Source organism: Hemibagrus wyckioides, linkage group LG21 (assembly GCF_019097595.1).
Source record: "Hemibagrus wyckioides isolate EC202008001 linkage group LG21, SWU_Hwy_1.0, whole genome shotgun sequence".
Lineage (NCBI taxonomy): Eukaryota > Metazoa > Chordata > Actinopteri > Siluriformes > Bagridae > Hemibagrus > Hemibagrus wyckioides.
The window spans coordinates 3,895,517-3,914,946 of record NC_080730.1 but is presented as its reverse complement, the minus strand read 5'-3'; the positions used below and the strand labels follow the sequence as shown (position 1 = coordinate 3,914,946).

The window sequence follows — 19,430 nt, the reverse complement described above, 5'->3', positions numbered from 1 at the left end:
AAAAAATAATGAAAACATCCAACTGCATTCGACTTTTCAGATTTGATTTCTTTTTTTCTTTTTTTTTGGGGGGAACAGTCCAATAAACTGCCATGATCTGTCACAGCCTTGTCGTTTATCTTCCATGGAACTGATGCTTTCGTGCCAGATTTCTTCACTTAAATAAAGACGAGAACAAAACGAAGCTCCGGTCTCCTCGTGACTGCTTTCGGTGATCGTTTAGCTTTTCTGTCTGAAAGAGGAAGGAGATGTTGTTCAGAATTGTGAATCGAAGGACAGTTTTGAAAGAGCTTTCTGAACGATCATGCACTTTTTCCGCTTGCACACCACAGACAGGATGATGAACGGGATTACACGAAACGTTCAAAACACAAAACATTTAGTATCACAACACAAGCTGGTTTTATTTTTATGAAGCACTTGTGAAGCACTTCCAGCATCGGCAATTTAACCAGGTCTCCAGTAGAGAAAACGCTCGCCCTCTTCCGAATACACAGACTGATTGAAAAGGGGAGAGAGAGAGAATAAGCCCCTCCCACTCAGAAAGCACAGCTGATTTTGCTTTCTTTGAGGCATAAATGACTGACATCATTACAATATGAGCTCACAATGTCGTTTCCCCCCGCCCCTTCATTAATATTCTGAACGCTTATTTAAAAAAAATTAAATCTCTGTGTCTTTAATCAGCACAAGAAAAAATGAAGTGTGAATCACTGCTGTTTTGCAGCTTAATGTAGATCAGTGCTGCTGAATTCTTGATTCTGATTGGTCAGAAGAATCGTTTTCTATTAACAGCAGCAGCTCTGACGTTTATGTGAATGCACTCTTCTATTACATCGTTTATCTCGTTCGGTTAAACCTAACAATAGCACAAGCTGTAACGCTCGTGAAAGAAAAGACGTCAGTGAGGAGAAGTCAAGTAGGTGTAACTGTGGGTGGCGTGAAGGGGTGGGACAACCCTCTGGTTTGGAATGCTTTATAGACACGCCCACAAACACCTTCTTATTATCTCAAGAATTTTTAAATCATTATGCGGAGAGTTTTGCATATTTACCGACACTTTTGGGGGCGGAGCTTTGTGTACATCAGTGGAAATGGGTCTGGGCTCAATAAGTTCATTCACAGATTTTACCTAATTCTTTTCTTTAAGTGTCACAGAATTAAAGTCTTCAGGACACATTAATTTGCAATTTACATTTAAGTTTCTCAGAGCTACAATCTCCTCAGGAGAGACTGTTTCTAGCCGCTCCGTCTCGTTTTTTAATAAATAAATTGTAATCGTTAAATTGCTGTCTTGCAAGTGGAATGAAACACTCGGGGGAAACAATCAGGGCTTTAACTGTTCCTCTGCTTCATCACACTCCCTCGTCGTTTATTATTTCTTGTATAACACCACAACACTGAGCCGTTTATTCTTACGTAAGCCACACTTGGATGACGGTCCCTTACTGAGTCACATTTACAGCTACTTAAAGACGGTCTGTTGTGTTAAAAGACTAAACGAATGTGAAATTAAAGAATAAAAATGGTTTGTTTATACGGTATAAGTAAATAAAAATGTTGCAGATTTTGATGATAAAACCAACTTTACTGCTGTAATATGTTATTATATCTCAAAACAGAAAGCAAATCTGCTAATTATTATGACCTGGTGAACTGGTTTGAGTAGCAAAAATGAGCTTCCTTATTACTCCAAGCTTTCAGAGTCTGAAAACGACTCATTAATACACGCTTGTCGTCGCTGGTGATAAAAGCTGAACGCTGAAGCTGATGTGAAAACACGCTCACGGATGAAAAAAATCACACAGCCATGCACTTTACACTACAGTGGTGAAAAGGACACCATGCTGTCCCTCTGCATGCAGAGCCTTACTTCAGCCTGGGAGACTGGGCTTTTGTTTTAATAAACCGGGCTTTCACCGCAGACTCCTATACTTAGCCAACCTACTACTCTGCTCAGCGGCGATCCTGGAGGACGAGGGCGGGGGAAAGAAAGAAGAAAAAGCAGCAAACAGGAGAGAGTTTTAAAAGCAGGATCGAGCACTGACTAAAGAACAGACAGGGAGGAAAAAGAGGAAACGTTACAGCAGGGATAAGGAGAGGAATACTGCTTTATGCAAAAGTTTGTGCACCCTTGTTTCTGCAAGGCACAAACCACCAGCCCAGAAAAAGGAGTTTGTCCAGCAGAAATCCCAGTCTCTACACATTTCTCGTTAACATTCCAGCTTTCCACACTGATTTAAACTAAAATAAATAAATAAGTAGTGATGCATTATCAGGACAAGGGTGCCAATACTTTAATCTACAGGAGTGCATTTTTCTGTCAGGTCTCAATTCAACGAGTGGTATGTAGTGCTCTAGATATGAGGCACGACATCAGTGTTTTAGCGAGTATTTATAAATATAGTGGCTAGAAAGCCAGTTTGGGATTTAGTGTAACGTAAAGATCAGGCAAAATATCAGTGGCAAAGGTGTAAATAAATACTTTTAATCCTGTACATGCGCTTGACTTTACTTATTCAATCTGCTGCCTGTTTGTGTCTTCATAAATATATTCCAAAATATCTCTAAACAGCAGTTTTAAATGTTGTATTGGAGCACTTTATACATTCATGTGAGAAAGGATGGCAACTGAGGAGAGTACGTCTCGATAACTGATAGAATTGAAAAGGGAACGAAAAGAAAAATCACGCTGTACCTTTTAACTGCTTTCTGGGCCAGCATGCGGTTCCCAGCCAGGAACGTGAGGCTTCCCAGTATAGCCAGGTATTTAAGAGTCTGGAACATGTCGAGTTGGGTCCAGTAGACGTACATCAGGCCCAGCATGGCTGTATCGCAAAAAAAGATCATTAAAAAGTGAACCAAAAAAAATTGTATTTGATGGAAAAAAGTCTTTAGTGCATCAGAAACGATCAGTGCACTCACCAGCATGGCCGACGTGGAAGAGCACACAGCTGGGGGACAGACTGAAGTTGGAAATGTTGGCACCAAGCTTGAACCACTGGACAGAAAGAGATAAAACACTTGAATAATCTATTGACATTAAAGGAATAAAAGATGGTATTCCATCTAGTTACTCTAATATCTATCCATGATGTAGAATTTGTACTTTCTAGAAGGACAAATCTGTGCTTATGTTAGGGTTTTCTAATTTTGGAAAGACTCTCACAACCTCATCACATCCCAAACCCCTTAAGTTAAAATGATTAAAAACGGGGTCTCGCTCATTTTCTCAAGACGTATTGAAATGCTTGTCTGTGGTCATCACACATGCACTCAAGCTATCTTTCATTAAGAACAGAGAAATGTCAGTACCAGGATGAGCAGCAGCAGGAAGGGAGAGAGGACGAGTGCGGTGAAGGTGTTGGACAGGACAGTAGGAGGTCTTTTCTCTGGCTCACGGAACATGTGCTAAACAGAGTAAAAATAACGTTCAGTATTTAGTAATCACTTATCGGCACAGCAGACAAAATAAATGTCCTTCATGCAATATCATGACAATCCTGTTACTGTGCTCTCGTAACACTGTTATAATGATGTAATAACGAGTCTAATCCTGACCTGAATCTCTGGTTTGGGAACGTACAGGTTCTTCGACTGAACCGTAGATGGAGCCTCTTCATCGAGGAACTTGAGAACAACGTCCGCCTTTGAAGAAATAAAAGAGTTGATCATTCAAATATCAACTACACTGACGGAGTCACTCCACTCCATTAGTTTACATTAGCTTTCCATACCACGTTCCACAAGACTGGGTTCTCCAGAGTGGCGTCTCCCACCATCAGATAGAGGGCGTATGTGCCTGAGATGGAGTCAAACTCGGTCTTCCTCTCAGCTGTGTCCAGCTCGAATTTGTACAGGTTCTTGTTGTCCGGCTCGGCCACAAATACCACTTCCTGCCCAGTCTTCTGGTTGTGCAGCCTGACGAAGGTCTGAAAACAAGCAGAAATCAGAAGCTTGTTCAAGGTTGTATTCAAGCAATGTGACTGACTGACTGGGAAATGCTAAAATTTCCTTTTTAATGACTGTGATCGTGGAATAGCCAAGAGTCCTCATGCCTCAGTAATGATCATCAAATTTAAACCATGCTAAATACAAAGGAAACAGTTAATGTGGCAGAAAAGTACAGGAAATAATATTGTATTGCCCATTTCTTGAAGCTAAAAGAAAGACACCATGTTGACTACTTACTCATTTTATAGGGAACAAGAAAACTGTCCATTTTATAATAAAAAAGGAGTAAAAACACTGAGTCTAAAAGTAGAGAGTGAGTGAGTGGACCCTACAGTGAGGATGTGTTCAGTGTGTGTGTGTGTTTAAAGCAGAACTTTTGAGGCACTTCCTCTTTCTGATTGATTACATGACAGTGATCCAAGTTAATATTTTCTCCTCCTGTTTACAGAACCCTGGATGCTCCAGAGACCACCACTGTTAAATGTGTGAAGTGAAGTTTAAAAGCCGTACCTGGTGAGGCGTGAGCTCCACTCCGGTGGTTTCATCCACCAGCTGGAAGGTCATAGCGAAGTTCTGGTGGCTGTCAGCCAAGAAGGAGGACTTGGCTTTGTTTGGATATTCCACTCTGGGAGAAAAATTAATAAATCAGTTAATATACATAAATAAGTTAAAAACTAAATCAACATTATGTTAGAGGAATCGGTGGAGGATCTCACCGGGTGGTTTTGGCACCGATGCTCTGGTCCTTGTCGACCACAGAGAGGTCCATGTTGTTGATGGCTACCTTGGTAGAGACTTTTACCTTGAGCTAACAGAGACAGAAGGGAGGGAATATAATTAAGTGGAAAACAGAACACTTAATTTTAGAGACCACAAAATTACGGCGTGGTTAAAGAGAAAAGGCTTTGTGTGGTGAACAGAATGATGTGACAGCATATTGCTCAGGGTTCAGACGTCTACAAAAGACGAGACTTTGACCTCTGACCATCTGAGTTGACCTTACAATTTGACAGGACGTGAACTAAATAATTGCTTTTTTTTTTTTAAAAGCCTCATTGGGGAATGAATCAGCAGTCATTTAGACAATTAAGAGTCAAAGCGTCAGGGGGAACATTTCACTTCTTTTTCTTTTAAAGAAAAAAAAAGACACAGAAGCTTGTGTTGCGTGGTTACATCGCAACAGGGTTTATCGGCGTATATCGTCAAACAGTCTGCTTACGTCAATTTCGTTGGCCACCAGACGGCTGTCCCCAGTGACGGCCACGGAGAACTGGTAGTAACCGCTCGCAGGCTGGCTGGCCATGAAGTTCAGCTCAAAGATGTCACTAAAACAAAAGAAACAAAAATTTGAATAATTAACTGGTAAGCTTCGAATGTTACCACGGCAACAGCAGCGAATAATGACGGTCAAGTCAATCATTTCCTAAGGCAGGATCTACAATTCTAAGACATCAGATAGAAGGTATGAGTCAGGAACGTACTCTCGTAAGGTGAAGGGGGTTTGGCTCAGGACAACAGCTTTGGAGGATACAGAGGTGGCCGATTCCACCAGGACGTTAGCCGAGCTCAGAGGCTGGCACAGGACATCGGTCACCTGGAGCTGTAACACAGAGTTATTCACCATAACAACAGTGTAACATTATAGACGAATAAAAAAGTGTGTCATTATATTTGTGCATATTACAAGCGCACTCCATCACCTATGGAATGGACTGATCAAATAATTCCATTCATTATTTTCTTCGGAGTGTGGTCAAATCACGTTGAAGGGACAGGTTCTGGATATTTAGGTGTTTATCAAAGCGTAAAACCATCAGGTGTGTACAAACAGGTGAAGTAACGGCACAAAACAAATTTTTCTTGGCTTCCAAACTATTTCATGCATTAAATTTAAGCACTGACTTTTCCTATGTCGAAAAGAAAATGTAAAAGGAAGCTCAGTGGTCTTGTTCCAGCGTGTTGGCAGTGTGTGTACCTGCAGCAGAGGCTGGCTGTGTGAGACAGATGCAGAGCCCAGAGATTTGACAATGACCGGCTTGTGGAAACGGTTGTTGGAGAGTGCGGCGGCGGCGCTGGCTACGCTAAACGCCTCAGACAGGGAGTCCCACGACTTCTTGCTGAAGATCGAGTTCACCAGCTGGATCACCTGGTCCTGAGAAAACACCAAGAAGCAGCATTTATCTCCACATTCAGATGATTACTACACCACTGTGCTGCTGAATCAATTCTCACATCTGACCTTTAGAAGGTCTCCGAAGGCGATTTTCTAATAGTGAAGCTGCACACCACACTGGATTTGATGTGTTATTGTTTCTATAGCAACAACTTGTTCAAAAGAGACTTGTATAGCAGACACACCAAGGAAATGGGTTTAAAAATGCCTCTAATTGTTGATATGGTAAAATTTTCCTGTAAGGAGAGGTTTGTAGCTGCTATATCACAAGTGATAACAGGAAATAACTTCTTTCACAGATGTGCCATGAAAGTTATGATGTGTAATTCATTAACAAATATCGTAAATCATAGGCAAATTGATATAATATAATACAAATAAAATCATTCAGGATGTCCTATTATAGAAGAATAACTTTAAAAACAACTATAGTCTAGTTCTTCTAGCCTTCTAGTCGTTGATTATTTCCCCAGCAGCACAATGCCAGGTGTTTTGTTCTTTATTTGACAGTCATGCAGTCTCGCCTCTTTCAGTGGAGGCTCCACGTCCATGTGATCGGACAGAGCGTATGCTGCGGACACGAACAGCGCAGTGGCCTCCAGACCTTCCTCGAACTGAAGGAACACACCTCCCAGGTCATCCAGCCGAGCAGCCAGATCCTGCATGTGATACACAACACGACACGATCAGAAAATAAAACCTGTACATTTAACATGTACTCTTGCAATAGAAAGAAAGAAAGCATTCGGATAAGTGTACTGGTGATTTTTTTTTTTTTTTTTTAAATGTACTCAGGTTCATTCTAAACCTGTTCAATGGCGCCACCTACAGCCTGACCTTAGTCATCTCACCTCTATTTCCTCCAGGATATCTCCGAGTTCAGCCTGCTGGGAGAGACGGGAAGCGGTCTGCAGAGCCTGAATGATGCTGTGTACACAAAATGAGCACAAGAGATGAAGTTACTGGCTGCATGTTGCATTAAAAAATGACGGCTCTGAGTCTACTGCAGTGGCAACACCAAAAAAAGCCGCCTGTTTTACGAGTCCCACTTCTCAATCACACGCCCGAGGGTTCTACATCCAGTTACATAAAATTCCTTGCTTAGAGAAGTCTGGATAAGTGACTAACATGACTGAAATATGACAACAGTTGATGTTTCATGACAAACCGTTGGTTATTAGTTTACAAGACAATTCAAATGGGTTATGTTTTGTTTCATATCGCCACACAGAACAGATTTTGAAGCTGACATGGGAAAATAAATGCAAATTTATGTAATTACCTAAACAATCCATTTTGGTAGTTCACAAATCACAAAACAAACAAAGAGAGTTTATAAAATGTCAAATCTATGAAGGTCTGTGAAAACCTTCACACCAGAGACCAGGCATAAAGGTGATGAGTTACATAACAACAGCTAAATAACAAATGTGAGCTATTGGGTGAACTGAAACAGAATCTGCTGAAGAAAAAGCTAGAGCCGGCTTTTCCAAATACGTTAACGGGGTTAGTCCTCTGGATTCTTAATTCAGTCTGCATATACACAACATTAAAGATGAGCATTCACTCACGCCATGACATTGTCCTCCTTTGCGATGCGTGCTTTAAGGGCACTGACTACCTCCTGCGATGCCAGAGGGAGTCCCAGAGAGCTAAGAGCGCTCACAGCCTGGTGGATCTGCGAGATGGTGGAGTCCTCACTTACGGCGGCGAGAAGCAAATCTCGAGTCTCGTTTGATAAACGGATCTGATTGGATAAAGGAACAAATTTGAAATCAGACAAAAGTGTTATCTATTAGACAGTTGTTTAAACACTAATAAAATGACATTCATACCCCACAAGAGGAAAGCACTTGACTGGCCTCAGCCACATAAAACAGAGATTCGATGCTGGAAGTATCCACGTTGGACTTAATGAACTTGCAAGCCTCCTAAAGATATAAAAAGTATAAACCGTTAACGGACATGCAAATAACTTTGTGTGCGTTTGTATGATATCCATGAAATTTTTATTCAAGCTCACGTCCGAGTCAGGCACCGGCACTCCCAACTTGCTCAGGCCGACGACTGACAGGTACGCCGACTTGAGGTCTGTGAAGGGCTGCTCCAGAACATCTTGAAGCCTGTCCACATCTGAAGCGGTCAGGTGGTGTGTCGGGTTGAGTGCCCAGGCTCCGAGAGCCAGGAGGGAGACCACAATGCTGACCAAACCTTTTAACACAAATGCACAGACACATTAAAATATAGTAAAAACACTATACATGTTCTCTCTCTCTCTCTCATATTCTATGGAATAAAATATATCGTGTTATTATTCGCTTTTCACATGCAAATCTATTCACGGCTGATTAAATGAACACCTTATCAGAAGTTATTGTCTCAGGGTAGCTGAAAGTATTTGACGAAGGGCTCTGTCACAAATACCTTACTACTCCCTACATAAGTGCACTACACACGAAATAAAACACGTTTGAACCCTAACTAGTGCACTAAATGTTAAACAGAAGGGCAATTTGGAACACAGCCTTTGTATCCACGTTAGATACCTGGTTAGATCGCATGCTAGAGGAGAAACAAGAATAAATATAAAAGACATGTTGCGGTTTTTGAGTGAATTTCGGTTTCTAAAATTGTTAGAAATAGGTTTTAGATAAACTGCTACATTTTAGTTAGCAAACCGGCTAGCTAGTCAACTAGCATGTTAGCATTATGCAAAATGCCACTGATACAATTGACAGAAGAGAATTTGTTAAACGTCCCGCAACACAAATATACGTTTCGTGCAAACTGCACAGGACAACAAAGAATTCTGCTGCTCTTAAGAGAAAATAACACAAACTATTTTTTTTAAATTGACTCTAATCTCAGTTAAATGACTTACGGAATAGCGCCATGTCGCCGTATGCAGCGTCACCAAAAGCGCTCGCGAGACTTCCGGGACAGATGGGCGAAACCTATTTTGACTTAAAAAAAAAATAGGGGGGTCGATTTGTGCCGTTGTCTAATCACAATTAATTATAATTAAAATTTCAAAGATCGAACATATTTACTGGTTAACATCCCACTAATATTTAGTTCATATCACAAACTTGAGCGAAACTTAACTATTAAAGTGAATGAAAAAAACCTTCAACCCTGTGAACTGAACATGGTATAACCCAACCGCTGCGACCGAATAATACGGGAAATATTATATCTCCTATCTGCAAATATAACCTGTTTAATAATGACATGAAGTATATACATATATATATATATATTATTGATTTTGATTTAAAATATATTGTGTTGTCATTTCAAATCGTGTCATTTGTTTTATTAAAGGGTGTTGATTTGGCATTGTGTCCGTTTCCTATTGGTCATGGGGGTTGCTGCTCGCTGTCCAATCAGAGGAGGTGTGAGGAGTGTGACGTCACCAGCGCTTTGGCGAACAGGAACGTTGTGATTTATTCCAGTCCTTATTGTTTAATTTTGTGGATAGTGCATTAAACATTACAAAAAAAAATGCACAAATCTTTACCTTTATCTTCTATTTAATAAGCCTTGTAAAAGTTTATAACATTTTCATCATTTTATTCCAAAGAAAACTCCGTGAAAACGTTCCTCTAAATGCTTTTTATTTATTTATTTACGTTATTTTACACAACAAGGCAACCTTGTTATTTTTTTTATTCCACAGTTATAGCATGTACAAAATTGAAGCAATTAACACACAGTGGACATGAGGAGCAGGTTTAATCATTATGTATGAAAATGGGTTATTTAAAAAATCTGTATATCATAGCAAGGAAATAAAAATCTCTAGCTGTTTTCAGGATGCTGCGTTACTATGCACTGATTGAGGCAGAAAAAAAACATATTAATACTATCATTGTGAAAAATGTAAACGTGAAACGAACCCTGAACTGTAATGAACTGATTTCCACAGAAATGAACGGTGCCAGTTAAGAGCACAGACGCTTCCCACTGACATTCCTGATATCCTGACAAAGCACTGACGAAAAAAACAAAACAAAAACCTGAAATATGAACAAAGTGAATGCCTTTTGTATGTTAAACTCTCGAGATAACCTGAGACAAGATACGGAAAGCACCTTTAACATGACCTTTAAACATTGCCCCAAGATCTTTTCTTTTATTTCTTACATTATTAACAAAATATTTTTTACATCTTAATTCACAACAGGAGCAAATGCCATATGTTTTCATGTTGTAGAAAGTGATTGATCGGAGACGGCGGAGAAGTTCAGAGGCTCAGGACAGGATGAGGGCTCGGCTGTGCGCGTTCGATTTCAGAGAGCGGAGATAACGCTTGGCCATTTCCGTCATGATCAGCTGATCTGTAGTGCGGCCACAAACCACCGCTTCCCACGCTGGAGACATCTAGAGGAAAAGGAAAAAAAATGGAGGTGAGACTGTTAGTCACATTGTTTCATATTAAACTCCATCTAGTGTAATATCATTTGGTTAGAAAGCATGAAGGTGTAGTCCTGGATTGCTCTAAAGTGTTAATTAATCCCTGCAACTAACTATTCCACCATTAGAAAGTCCTAAATTAATTAAATCCAGAGTAAACTCTGACTTACAGGAGCAGGTGGAACAGGTTTGGGGTTCGATGGAGCTCGTTGAACCGTAGGTCCGCTTTCGTTAGGCCCGAGAATGAAACCCTGGTCCAGGACGTTCTCCTCCTTCTTCACGGTGTACGAGGAGTTGAAGGAGGACGAAAGCGAACGGTCCGCCTGAGAGACAAGAAACGATTCGCAGTTTTTACATCGTCCTCTCGCCACGAGACCGAATTAAAGCATCTGGTCGTTGTTTTATACCTTTCTGCTGGCTTTGGCAGGAGGCTTGGAGTGCTGGCGTCGGGCGGGGCGGGGTTCCTTACAGTCTATCACGTCCAGCGCGAGAGATTTACGCACTTTCTTCATGGGAGGCCGGTGCTAAAGAGTAAAGAAATGAAATCAGGTAAATATACAGGTCTGGAGGTCGAATTAGGGAGGAAGAGACTGTTATAGAAAGATCTCGATTGTATAGAAAATGTTCTGATTTAATATTTTTTCACTGTGTTCTAATTTAGAAATGACCTAACTTTCACAGTATTACGGTTTTCATCAATTTAAAGATGATAAATAAAATTGATTGAAAAATACAGTAGATGTGAATGACAAAAACGAGATTTCTTTTAATACTGAGGAAAAAAGCCTGGTGTAATTCTAATACGGAAAGAGAGCGTCGTCGTCAATCAGGAATCCTCACCACGACTTTGGGTTTCTGTTCAGCCGGACTCTCGTCCTTTACGATGAGCTCGATCCCTGCTTCGGTGCGCAGAACCTCCTTCAGGTCCTCCTCCAGGTTGGGTGTCGGAGGCTGCGGTAAACATCACGCATCATTTACACCTTCACAAACAATCTCTCAGCACCTTCTTTCTTTCTTGTTATTTCAAGTTTCCTCACCAGCGGCCGTATGGGCCCGTACTTCTCCAGGGCGTTTTTGAAGGGGGTCGGGGTGCGAGGGGTCCTGTCCAGATCCGCCTTGTGGTTCGGAGTGATGAAGCTGAGGGAGAAAAAAAATGACGTTAAAGGAGTACGATATCATCATCAGTGTTTAAATGTAATTACGTGAAAAAGATGGACGTACACAGAGTTCTCCTTCTGAGTGAGCGGGGTTTTGTCTCGGTGCAGCGGCGTGGTGACGATGGCCTTCTGGCTGCACACGGGAGTGGACGTGAGAGACGGGTTCTCCAGGTCAAGCGTGTCCTGTTTGGTCCACAGGTTGAGAAACTGGGAAAAGATTCATGCACAAAATGAGACTTTATTCATCTACATGGAGTTTAAGACTTTTATGGTGGATCATGGATTATATTTAAAACAAGACGATCATTTAAGATGATGAAAACCCTGCGGCTGAATTTCTAACAGAAACGAAACAACAGCTAGTTATCTAAGCTAGCTTTTAGCTTGATATTTACTTCACAGGTGCTCAAACCTATCATGTCTCTCAAATTATAATGAAAGGTCTTCATAGAGTTTTATTTTCTTGACAAAAATCACAATCAATATTTTCTCCCCCTAGAGTAAAAACTGCTGAAGCATTCAAACTTTCCTCAATTTATTTTCTCTGCAATTTTGCAACCTCACCTCACCGACTGAAATGAACTCCTGAATTCGACTAAAGTTCAGTCCAAGTTTACAGTAAAACCAAAACCCGTCTTGTGGTACCTGAGACGGAGAGAAGGGCAGGATCTTCACCGGCGTGCTCTTGGGGGTCATGGAGTCGTTGGCATCGGGGGAGAGGGCGATGCGGCGGCGTGTGCGGCGGCTCAGGATGGACGGAGGCGTGGCTCCGCCGGGGGAAATGGGGATGAGCTCGCCTTTACTCCCCTTACTGAGCTCGTGTAGAGCGCTGCCCTCCAACCGGAACTGCAGCACGTCAGGGCTCTGACTCTCCTCCGGCAGCTCAAAGTCTGCCAGGTTACACCAACCCTCCAGATCCTACACACACACACACACACACACACACACACACACACGATTACTCCACAGCATCAGAAAGCCATGCATGTTGTTCAGGACTGTGCTTCATTTTAGTCACTCTATAAAATCTACCTTAAATCCTCCATTTTCAAAATTTTCTTCTTTGCTCTTCAATCCACATCCTGATAAAACAGACACTTTTATTTCGCTCATTACATCTCACTCGCAGCTCAGAGGAACAATCCAAGAAACTCCATCCAAAAGCCCAGATCTTTACCTGACCCTGTGTTTATTACTTTTTTAAAAATTTCCTCTCATATACACTAAGGGAAAAATATAAAATTTAAGCTAGATACATAATAAAGTTTTATTTTTTTAAACCTTAAATAAAAATATTTACTCGTTCCAAAATCGGAAATAGGACATGGATAGAGAAAGGGGAAGAAAACATTAAAAAAAAAAAAAAAAGATTAGAATTTTTTAACTGAAATAGTTTACAATAAAGAGACTTGCTTATTTCTATTTTTTTGGGATTTTTTATTTTATTTATAGCTTGTGTCAGAAAGCTGTGTATTTATTCTGTATTTAAGTATATAAGTGCTTATAAATAAAATATATAATATAAAAAAAGTAAAGTAAAAGTTCTTCAGTACTTTTAAAGAACAAGAAAAAAATTTTTTAAAGCTTAAATAAAGTATTTATTTATTTATTTTTAAGTGGAATTTCATCTTTTTAATCTTTCCACATCTTTGCTCATATTATTAACCCAATTCATATAATCAAGAAAAAAGTCAATCTGTTTTCTGTCCATTTACGCAATGCATTTGGTTTGTTTATTTTTTATTATAAATTTATGATTTTATGATAATTTTCTCTGGCCATAATATCTATAAATATAATGAAAGAGTCAGTGCATGTAGGATTTCCCATCTATTCCTCTATCCTTTCTGATAACTGAAGCCCAGTGAAGGACGTCTTCAGTGACCCGAGCTTACAAACCCATCTCTCCGAGCAGAAGCTCATCCTGAACTCACCCCTTCCATCATATCCATCACCTCCTTCAGCGCGGGCGTGGCCGAAGGCGACAGGAAGCCCGAGCCGTCGTTCGCCCAGGCAGGGACGCTGGAGTTGGTGGTGCTGTCTGTGTCGCTGGGGGGCGTCGCTGGAGCTTGAGGCGGTTTAGGGGACTCTGTGGTGGTGGGAGCGGATTTCTCCCGAAGTGCAGGGTCCACAGATTCCTGAAAGACCAAAACCTCCTTAAAAACACCAAACTTATTCATAAGTCTATAAATATTCTTCTTGTATTTTTTAATCAGTGTGCCCTGCATTCCTTTTAATTTTTCCACTAAAACAGAAGTATTGGCTTTTTTTAAGCCAAAAATAATGTGTATGAAATCAGTTGATTACAAACAGTCATATAAATATAAATATACGCTTTAACGACTTGCGCAGAAGTCCGGTCGTGTTTTACCTCCGTGACCACGGCTGCAGTGGCAGCTTCCATCTCTCCAGCGTAGCACAAATCCTCCTGTGAGGATCAGACATCAGGACGTCAAACACAGAGACAGCGGAAATGAGAAGCTACAAAGAAAAGAGAAAAGGTTTGTGAAGCCCACCAGTGGTTCGGCGTCTTGCTGAGCGCTGACGTCTCCTTCCTCAGGCTGCTGAATAAAGTGCAGCGTCGTGTCCACGCCCGTGTAGTACCCCAGCTCCACCTTCCTCTTAATGGTGGAGTTCCAGTGGTTCTTCACCGCATTGTCGGTCCTGAGAGTTTCAAAAATAAATAAATAAAAAAATGAAAATCCATTTACTCTGTTCTGATTGGTCAGAATGTATTCAAAGGCAGCTTTGATAAATCACAGGTTTCTATGGCAACAATGTACACAGAGGCTTATATTCCTCCTGACCAGGATGTGGGGACTTTTTGTTTTCTGTAAAATGTTTATTTAATATTTGGAAGGAGTCCCCAGTGTCAAAAGTGCAACATGTCATTGTTTAATAAGTAAAAGACTCTAGATGGCAAATTGCTGTTTAATTAATTCGTTGATTAGTTTCCTATAACATGTCATGAAGAATCTCTTCTTTATTATTATTATTATTATTATTATTATTAGTGGAATTATCAGATAAGGATGGATGCTAGGAATTACAAAACGTCTACCTTCCAGGCAGCAGCTTGGCGATCTCAGCCCAGCGGTTTCCCAGCATGCAGTGCGCTTTGTAAATGATCAGATCCTCCTCTGCAGTCCAGGAGGACTTCTTCACGTCCGGGTTGAGGTGGTTGTGCCAGCGCTCGCGACACTGCTTCCCCAGTCGCCCCTTCAGGTGTTTGGCCACCACAGCCCACTGTTTATTACCGTATTTATTCACCAGCTGGATCACCTGCACAGAGAACAATCACCAGGTGAAGCGGTGTCTGAAAGAAGACCTTCCAAGATTAACACAAAATGATTTGTTTTTATTCCGAATCTGACATGCTCTGGATTTTTCTTCTTCACAAAACAAGAGGATACCTTCATACTGGGGGGAAAAAAAACAAAAACAAAAACATTCTAACCTGAAGACAGTGAACAAAAATGAAACGAAATCCCTTGACCACTTTCCCACACCCACTCTGATGAAACTGATCCTCTTTTAATTAAATCTGCTTTATTTAAAAGGCTTTCCTGCAGGTAAAACACTAAACAAGAACAAATTGAGGGAAAATGTTAACGGGGAACTGAAGAAAAGTCGGACCACAAACACCAGAGGATCAATCTGAGAAATCGTCCATGTTAAAAGTTTGAGCTTGTCGCTTGAACGACTTAAAACAAAACAAAAACAAACCTGTTGCTTTGACTCTTACTTATATAAGCTCATCACAATGTACAACGATCAGGCATAACATTATGACCTAATATTGTGTTGGTCCCCCTTTTGGTGCCAAAACAGCCCTGACCCGTCCTGCACTGTGTATTCTGACACCTTTCTATCAGAACCAGCATTAACTTCTTTAGCAATTTGAGCAACAGTAGCTCGTCTGTTGGATCGGATCACACGGGCCAGCCTTCTCTCCCCACGTGCATCAGTGAGCCTTGACCGCCCATGACCCTGTCTCCGGTTCACCACTGTTCCTTCCTTGGACCACTTTTGATAGATACTGACCACTGCAGACCGGGAACACCCCACAAGAGCTGCAGTTTTGGAGATGCTCTGATCCAGTGGTCTAGCCATCACATTTTGGTCCTTGGTAAAACTCGCTCAAATCCTTACGCTTGTCCATTTTTCCTGCTTCTAACACATCAACTTTGAGGACAAAATGTTCACTTGGTGCCTAATATATCCCACCCACTAACAGGTGCCATGATGAGGAGGTCATCAGTCTTATTCAATTTACCTGGCACCATCTTTTCATGCTCAAGTCTTACCTTTTCATCTTCTTCTTTAGTCCAAGGCCCTTTGACGAGGTCTGGATCCAAAACTTTGTACCAGCGGTGCTGACACTGATGTTCTGAGCGGTTCTAGAAAACAACACACATACTTAATTTGATTGCAAATTCTATCGGTCACATTCACACAGCTTTTTCTTTTGACACTGTCTGTGTCAAAAAACAAAACAAAAACCCAAATCTATAGAATTTAACTATACAGGTAGAACTGGGAAAATTACACAGAAATATAAGTGTCTCTGTCATACCAGGTTGCTGTAGTGACAAGAAAAAGAAAGAGGTGTAAAAGATCCTAATAAACTCTGCATCAGTGTGCTAGCTTATATTTATTAGTTAGACAGATTATATGATATGCATTAAGCTGGGATTGAAGAAAAGACAGAAAATGAAGTCGCATAAAGAGAAACCAGGCCTCTGTTTGCTGTAAGGGTTGTAAAAGCCCTGAGGAAAACTGCTAGGAATGTCAGTGAGAAGAAATCTGGAGCTGAGGACAACTTAGAAAAGTTTAAGTTTAAAGCAAACCTACTGGTAGAAAACTTGCGATGTATTTCCAGTCACTGGTTCCTAGGTTTTGAACCAACTTTCGCAGGTTATCATCCTGAAAAACGAGACAAGACGAGGGTTATCAGACGTCGAGGCGATGTTGTGGCCCTCAATCGAGACCCTTATCGATAAACTGCTCGGCTAATGAAAAAGTTTCGGGACAAAAACTCGTCACCTCTTCCTGCGTCCACTTCACTTTGACTTTCCCACAGTCCTTCGGGTCAGTGGCGTCGGAGTCAGTGTCCTGACACTCGCCGTCCTCACTGCAAACACACACACACAGCTTTGTTAACATGGACGAAAACAAGTCAGTCCAGTCATCAGGAGCTAACAACAAGGCGCTGAATTTACTGACACCACTTGGTGTTTACATCTAGGTGTTAACAAATCGGCGCAAAACTCCGACACGACCAGGACTGGAACCATTTTAACTGAATATTAAACAAATGTCTGTCTCATGAGGACAGGAATCAGGTATTTTATTATTTCACAGATTAAAAATGGACAGTATTCGTAGTCGGGCCTGAGCAGCAAAGCCAAGAGCAGGACTTCATTCAGCTTCCTGTGAGTGTTAAATACAAACATCTTATAATGGAAGTATGAATTATAGAGCAACATCAATAAATAAACAGATAAACAAACAAACAACAGCATTCTTTTGTTGGACCTCACGTCAGCTTGCTCACCAGCTAAAAGCTACAGCTAGCCAGTCATTGAGGAACAAATACTACTGATCCATTTTGATTTTTCTCGCACAAAAATGCATTAATAAAGTTGCAAGTCCAGTTGTTTTCATTTCTGCGCATGCGCATGTGGTTATATTTATAGGATCTATATTATTCATTGCGCGCGCGCGCGCGCTGATATAGAAAAAGTCACCCAAACTTTCCCAATGATCCTCAAAACTGAAACACGGATCAAAATCATGACTTTTGATCATTCTTGACATCGAGTTTAAATCAGATTAAACAAAATAAATACATATATAAAAACAACCGGACACGAAAGATGAAGTGAAGAAACTTACCCGCGCGCCCACCAAGACATCTCCAAGCAACCGCCTGTTTTTTTGTTTTTCTTTTCCACTCCGATTTTTCCGGTTAAACTCGATCTCACGTCGAGTCCGACTCTCCACCATGTGTAAATCACGTGGATGGATCGAAGATTCGTCGTTAGATCGCTTATTAAACAGCAAGTAAACGCAGAGGCGCGGCGCGAGCTCTCCGTGGCCGCCTCCACTGTTTCTGTATCTCGCGCTTCTTTTTCGCACTCTTTCCCGGGAGGCACGTCATCAAGCAGCGCCTGCGCGCGCAGCAAGCGAGCAGAAATGAGAACAACGCTCAAAAATAATAAATAAAATAAAATAAAAATGAAAATGGAGTTGAACAAATGTTTTTTTTTTTTTTTAAATACACATATTACAATATTAACGAACAGTCAGAATAGAATATTAAATAAATATTAAATAATCTTGTTGTCGTTAATATTATGACGATATGATTATTATTTTTTATTTTATTTTATTAATGTGTAAATATAATTAACTAAAAATTAACAAAGAGAAGAATGATAAAGAAATTAATACAATAAAAAAAAAATAAATAGAAAGCTAATCTATTAATGCTGTTGAACGTATACGTGGAATGAATTTATTTATGAATGTATAAATAAATATTTTTTTAAAAAAAAAAACCCTAATGTATAAAATAATATTTTTTATAGAAGGTTGTTTTCTGATATATTTATTTGACTCCATGTTTATATTTTTCGAAAAATAAGTATATGCATAATTACTAATAATATAAATAGGAAAATTTAAACCTATTTAAATATATATTTAAACCTAAATTAGAAGACATTTTTAATGACCACATTTTTAATGGCCACTCAAAAAAAAATCTTTGAGATATGTTATAGCTTTAGGAAATTAGGAAATTTACGGAGAAAAAAAATAAAACAAGGATGGAGACGATAAAACCGATAAACCGGCGGTGGGCGTGGCCAGATACGATTTCTATTAAAAGGAGTTAAAAGGCAATTTGTTGACGTTTCATTCCACGATATATTTCCAAAACCAATCACATTTGCAGTTTTTTTTTAATGCAAACTCAAGCATTACTCATTTATTTCGTGTTTTGAGATAATGATCAAATCAATCAAGGTGTATAAATACAAGCTGGATCTAATTAACATGATGAACCTGCAGCATGATGGAGGGAAACTTTGGCAGATCTGGTAAAAAAAAAAAAAAGCAACAAGAAGCAGCCTTAGGTCTTTAATGCAATGCTTTTTTTGTACTACAGGATGTTGATTATGTCTTTTATAAATTTGTTTTAGATGCAGCTAAGAGCTATGAGAGCATTTGTTTATCAGAGCTGGATCAAGGTTTCTTCACAGACGGAAGCCTGTCTGCTTTGCCATCTGAAGGAACTCTGAAAGCACCCAAAAGCATTGTGGTAGAGTATACAGAACCCACTTCAACCCTTCCTGCTTCCTGTAAATACTCCTCTTCTGTTCTATCTCCTTCCAATCCCCAGAGCAAGATGTCCCTCCTGTCCCCAACTGTCCCCATGCATGCTGCTGGTATGAACAGTCTCCTGGAAGGTATGTCCTCCACTCCTTATGAGAGGATGACCTTCCAAAAACCGGTTCTAGCCACCTCGTCGGACCTTTCTTCCATCGACTTGACTACTTCACACCCTTTATGGGAAATCTCACTCATCAGACCTAATGTGGAGAGTCCCAAACTGTGCTTGGATCCCAGTAAGGTGGAGTTCATAATGAGTCCCAGTAACCAAGCTACACCTCAAACGCTGGCAGAGATCTCCTCACTGATCTGGTCAGGGACGCCGTTGGAGG

General features: G+C 40.5%; 2 protein-coding genes across 3 annotated transcripts; both read right to left on the bottom strand.

The window, feature by feature from the left end:
- Positions 1-46: 46 nt before the first annotated feature.
- On the bottom strand, positions 47-9,122 carry rpn2 (ribophorin II). 2 transcript variants are annotated; one of them, XM_058373915.1, is made up of 18 exons: positions 9,009-9,122; positions 8,151-8,338; positions 7,963-8,058; positions 7,699-7,874; positions 6,979-7,054; positions 6,652-6,786; positions 5,930-6,106; positions 5,436-5,554; positions 5,174-5,279; positions 4,671-4,762; positions 4,465-4,579; positions 3,738-3,932; positions 3,562-3,648; positions 3,316-3,411; positions 2,926-3,001; positions 2,699-2,828; positions 1,874-1,968; positions 47-232 (listed from the first exon to the last, which is right to left on the bottom strand). In XM_058373915.1, exons 1-17 carry the CDS (start codon positions 9,019-9,021, stop codon positions 1,917-1,919), a joined length of 1,929 nt encoding a protein of 642 aa, XP_058229898.1. In that variant the 5' UTR covers positions 9,022-9,122; the 3' UTR covers positions 47-232; positions 1,874-1,916. The 2 variants fall into 2 exon arrangements, with proteins under 2 accessions (XP_058229898.1, XP_058229899.1); XM_058373916.1 differs by lacking the exon at positions 1,874-1,968.
- A 610-nt stretch (positions 9,123-9,732) lies between these two features.
- Positions 9,733-17,844, bottom strand: mybl2b (v-myb avian myeloblastosis viral oncogene homolog-like 2b). Its single transcript, XM_058372876.1, has 15 exons — positions 17,599-17,844; positions 16,747-16,834; positions 16,555-16,626; positions 16,008-16,100; positions 14,762-14,982; positions 14,217-14,364; positions 14,072-14,128; positions 13,635-13,838; positions 12,346-12,618; positions 11,765-11,907; positions 11,581-11,680; positions 11,384-11,494; positions 10,951-11,067; positions 10,714-10,866; positions 9,733-10,510 (listed from the first exon to the last, which is right to left on the bottom strand). The coding sequence occupies exons 1-15, from the start codon at positions 17,616-17,618 to the stop codon at positions 10,382-10,384; spliced, it is 1,929 nt and encodes a 642-aa protein (XP_058228859.1). The 5' UTR covers positions 17,619-17,844; the 3' UTR covers positions 9,733-10,381.
- Positions 17,845-19,430: the final 1,586 nt, after the last annotated feature.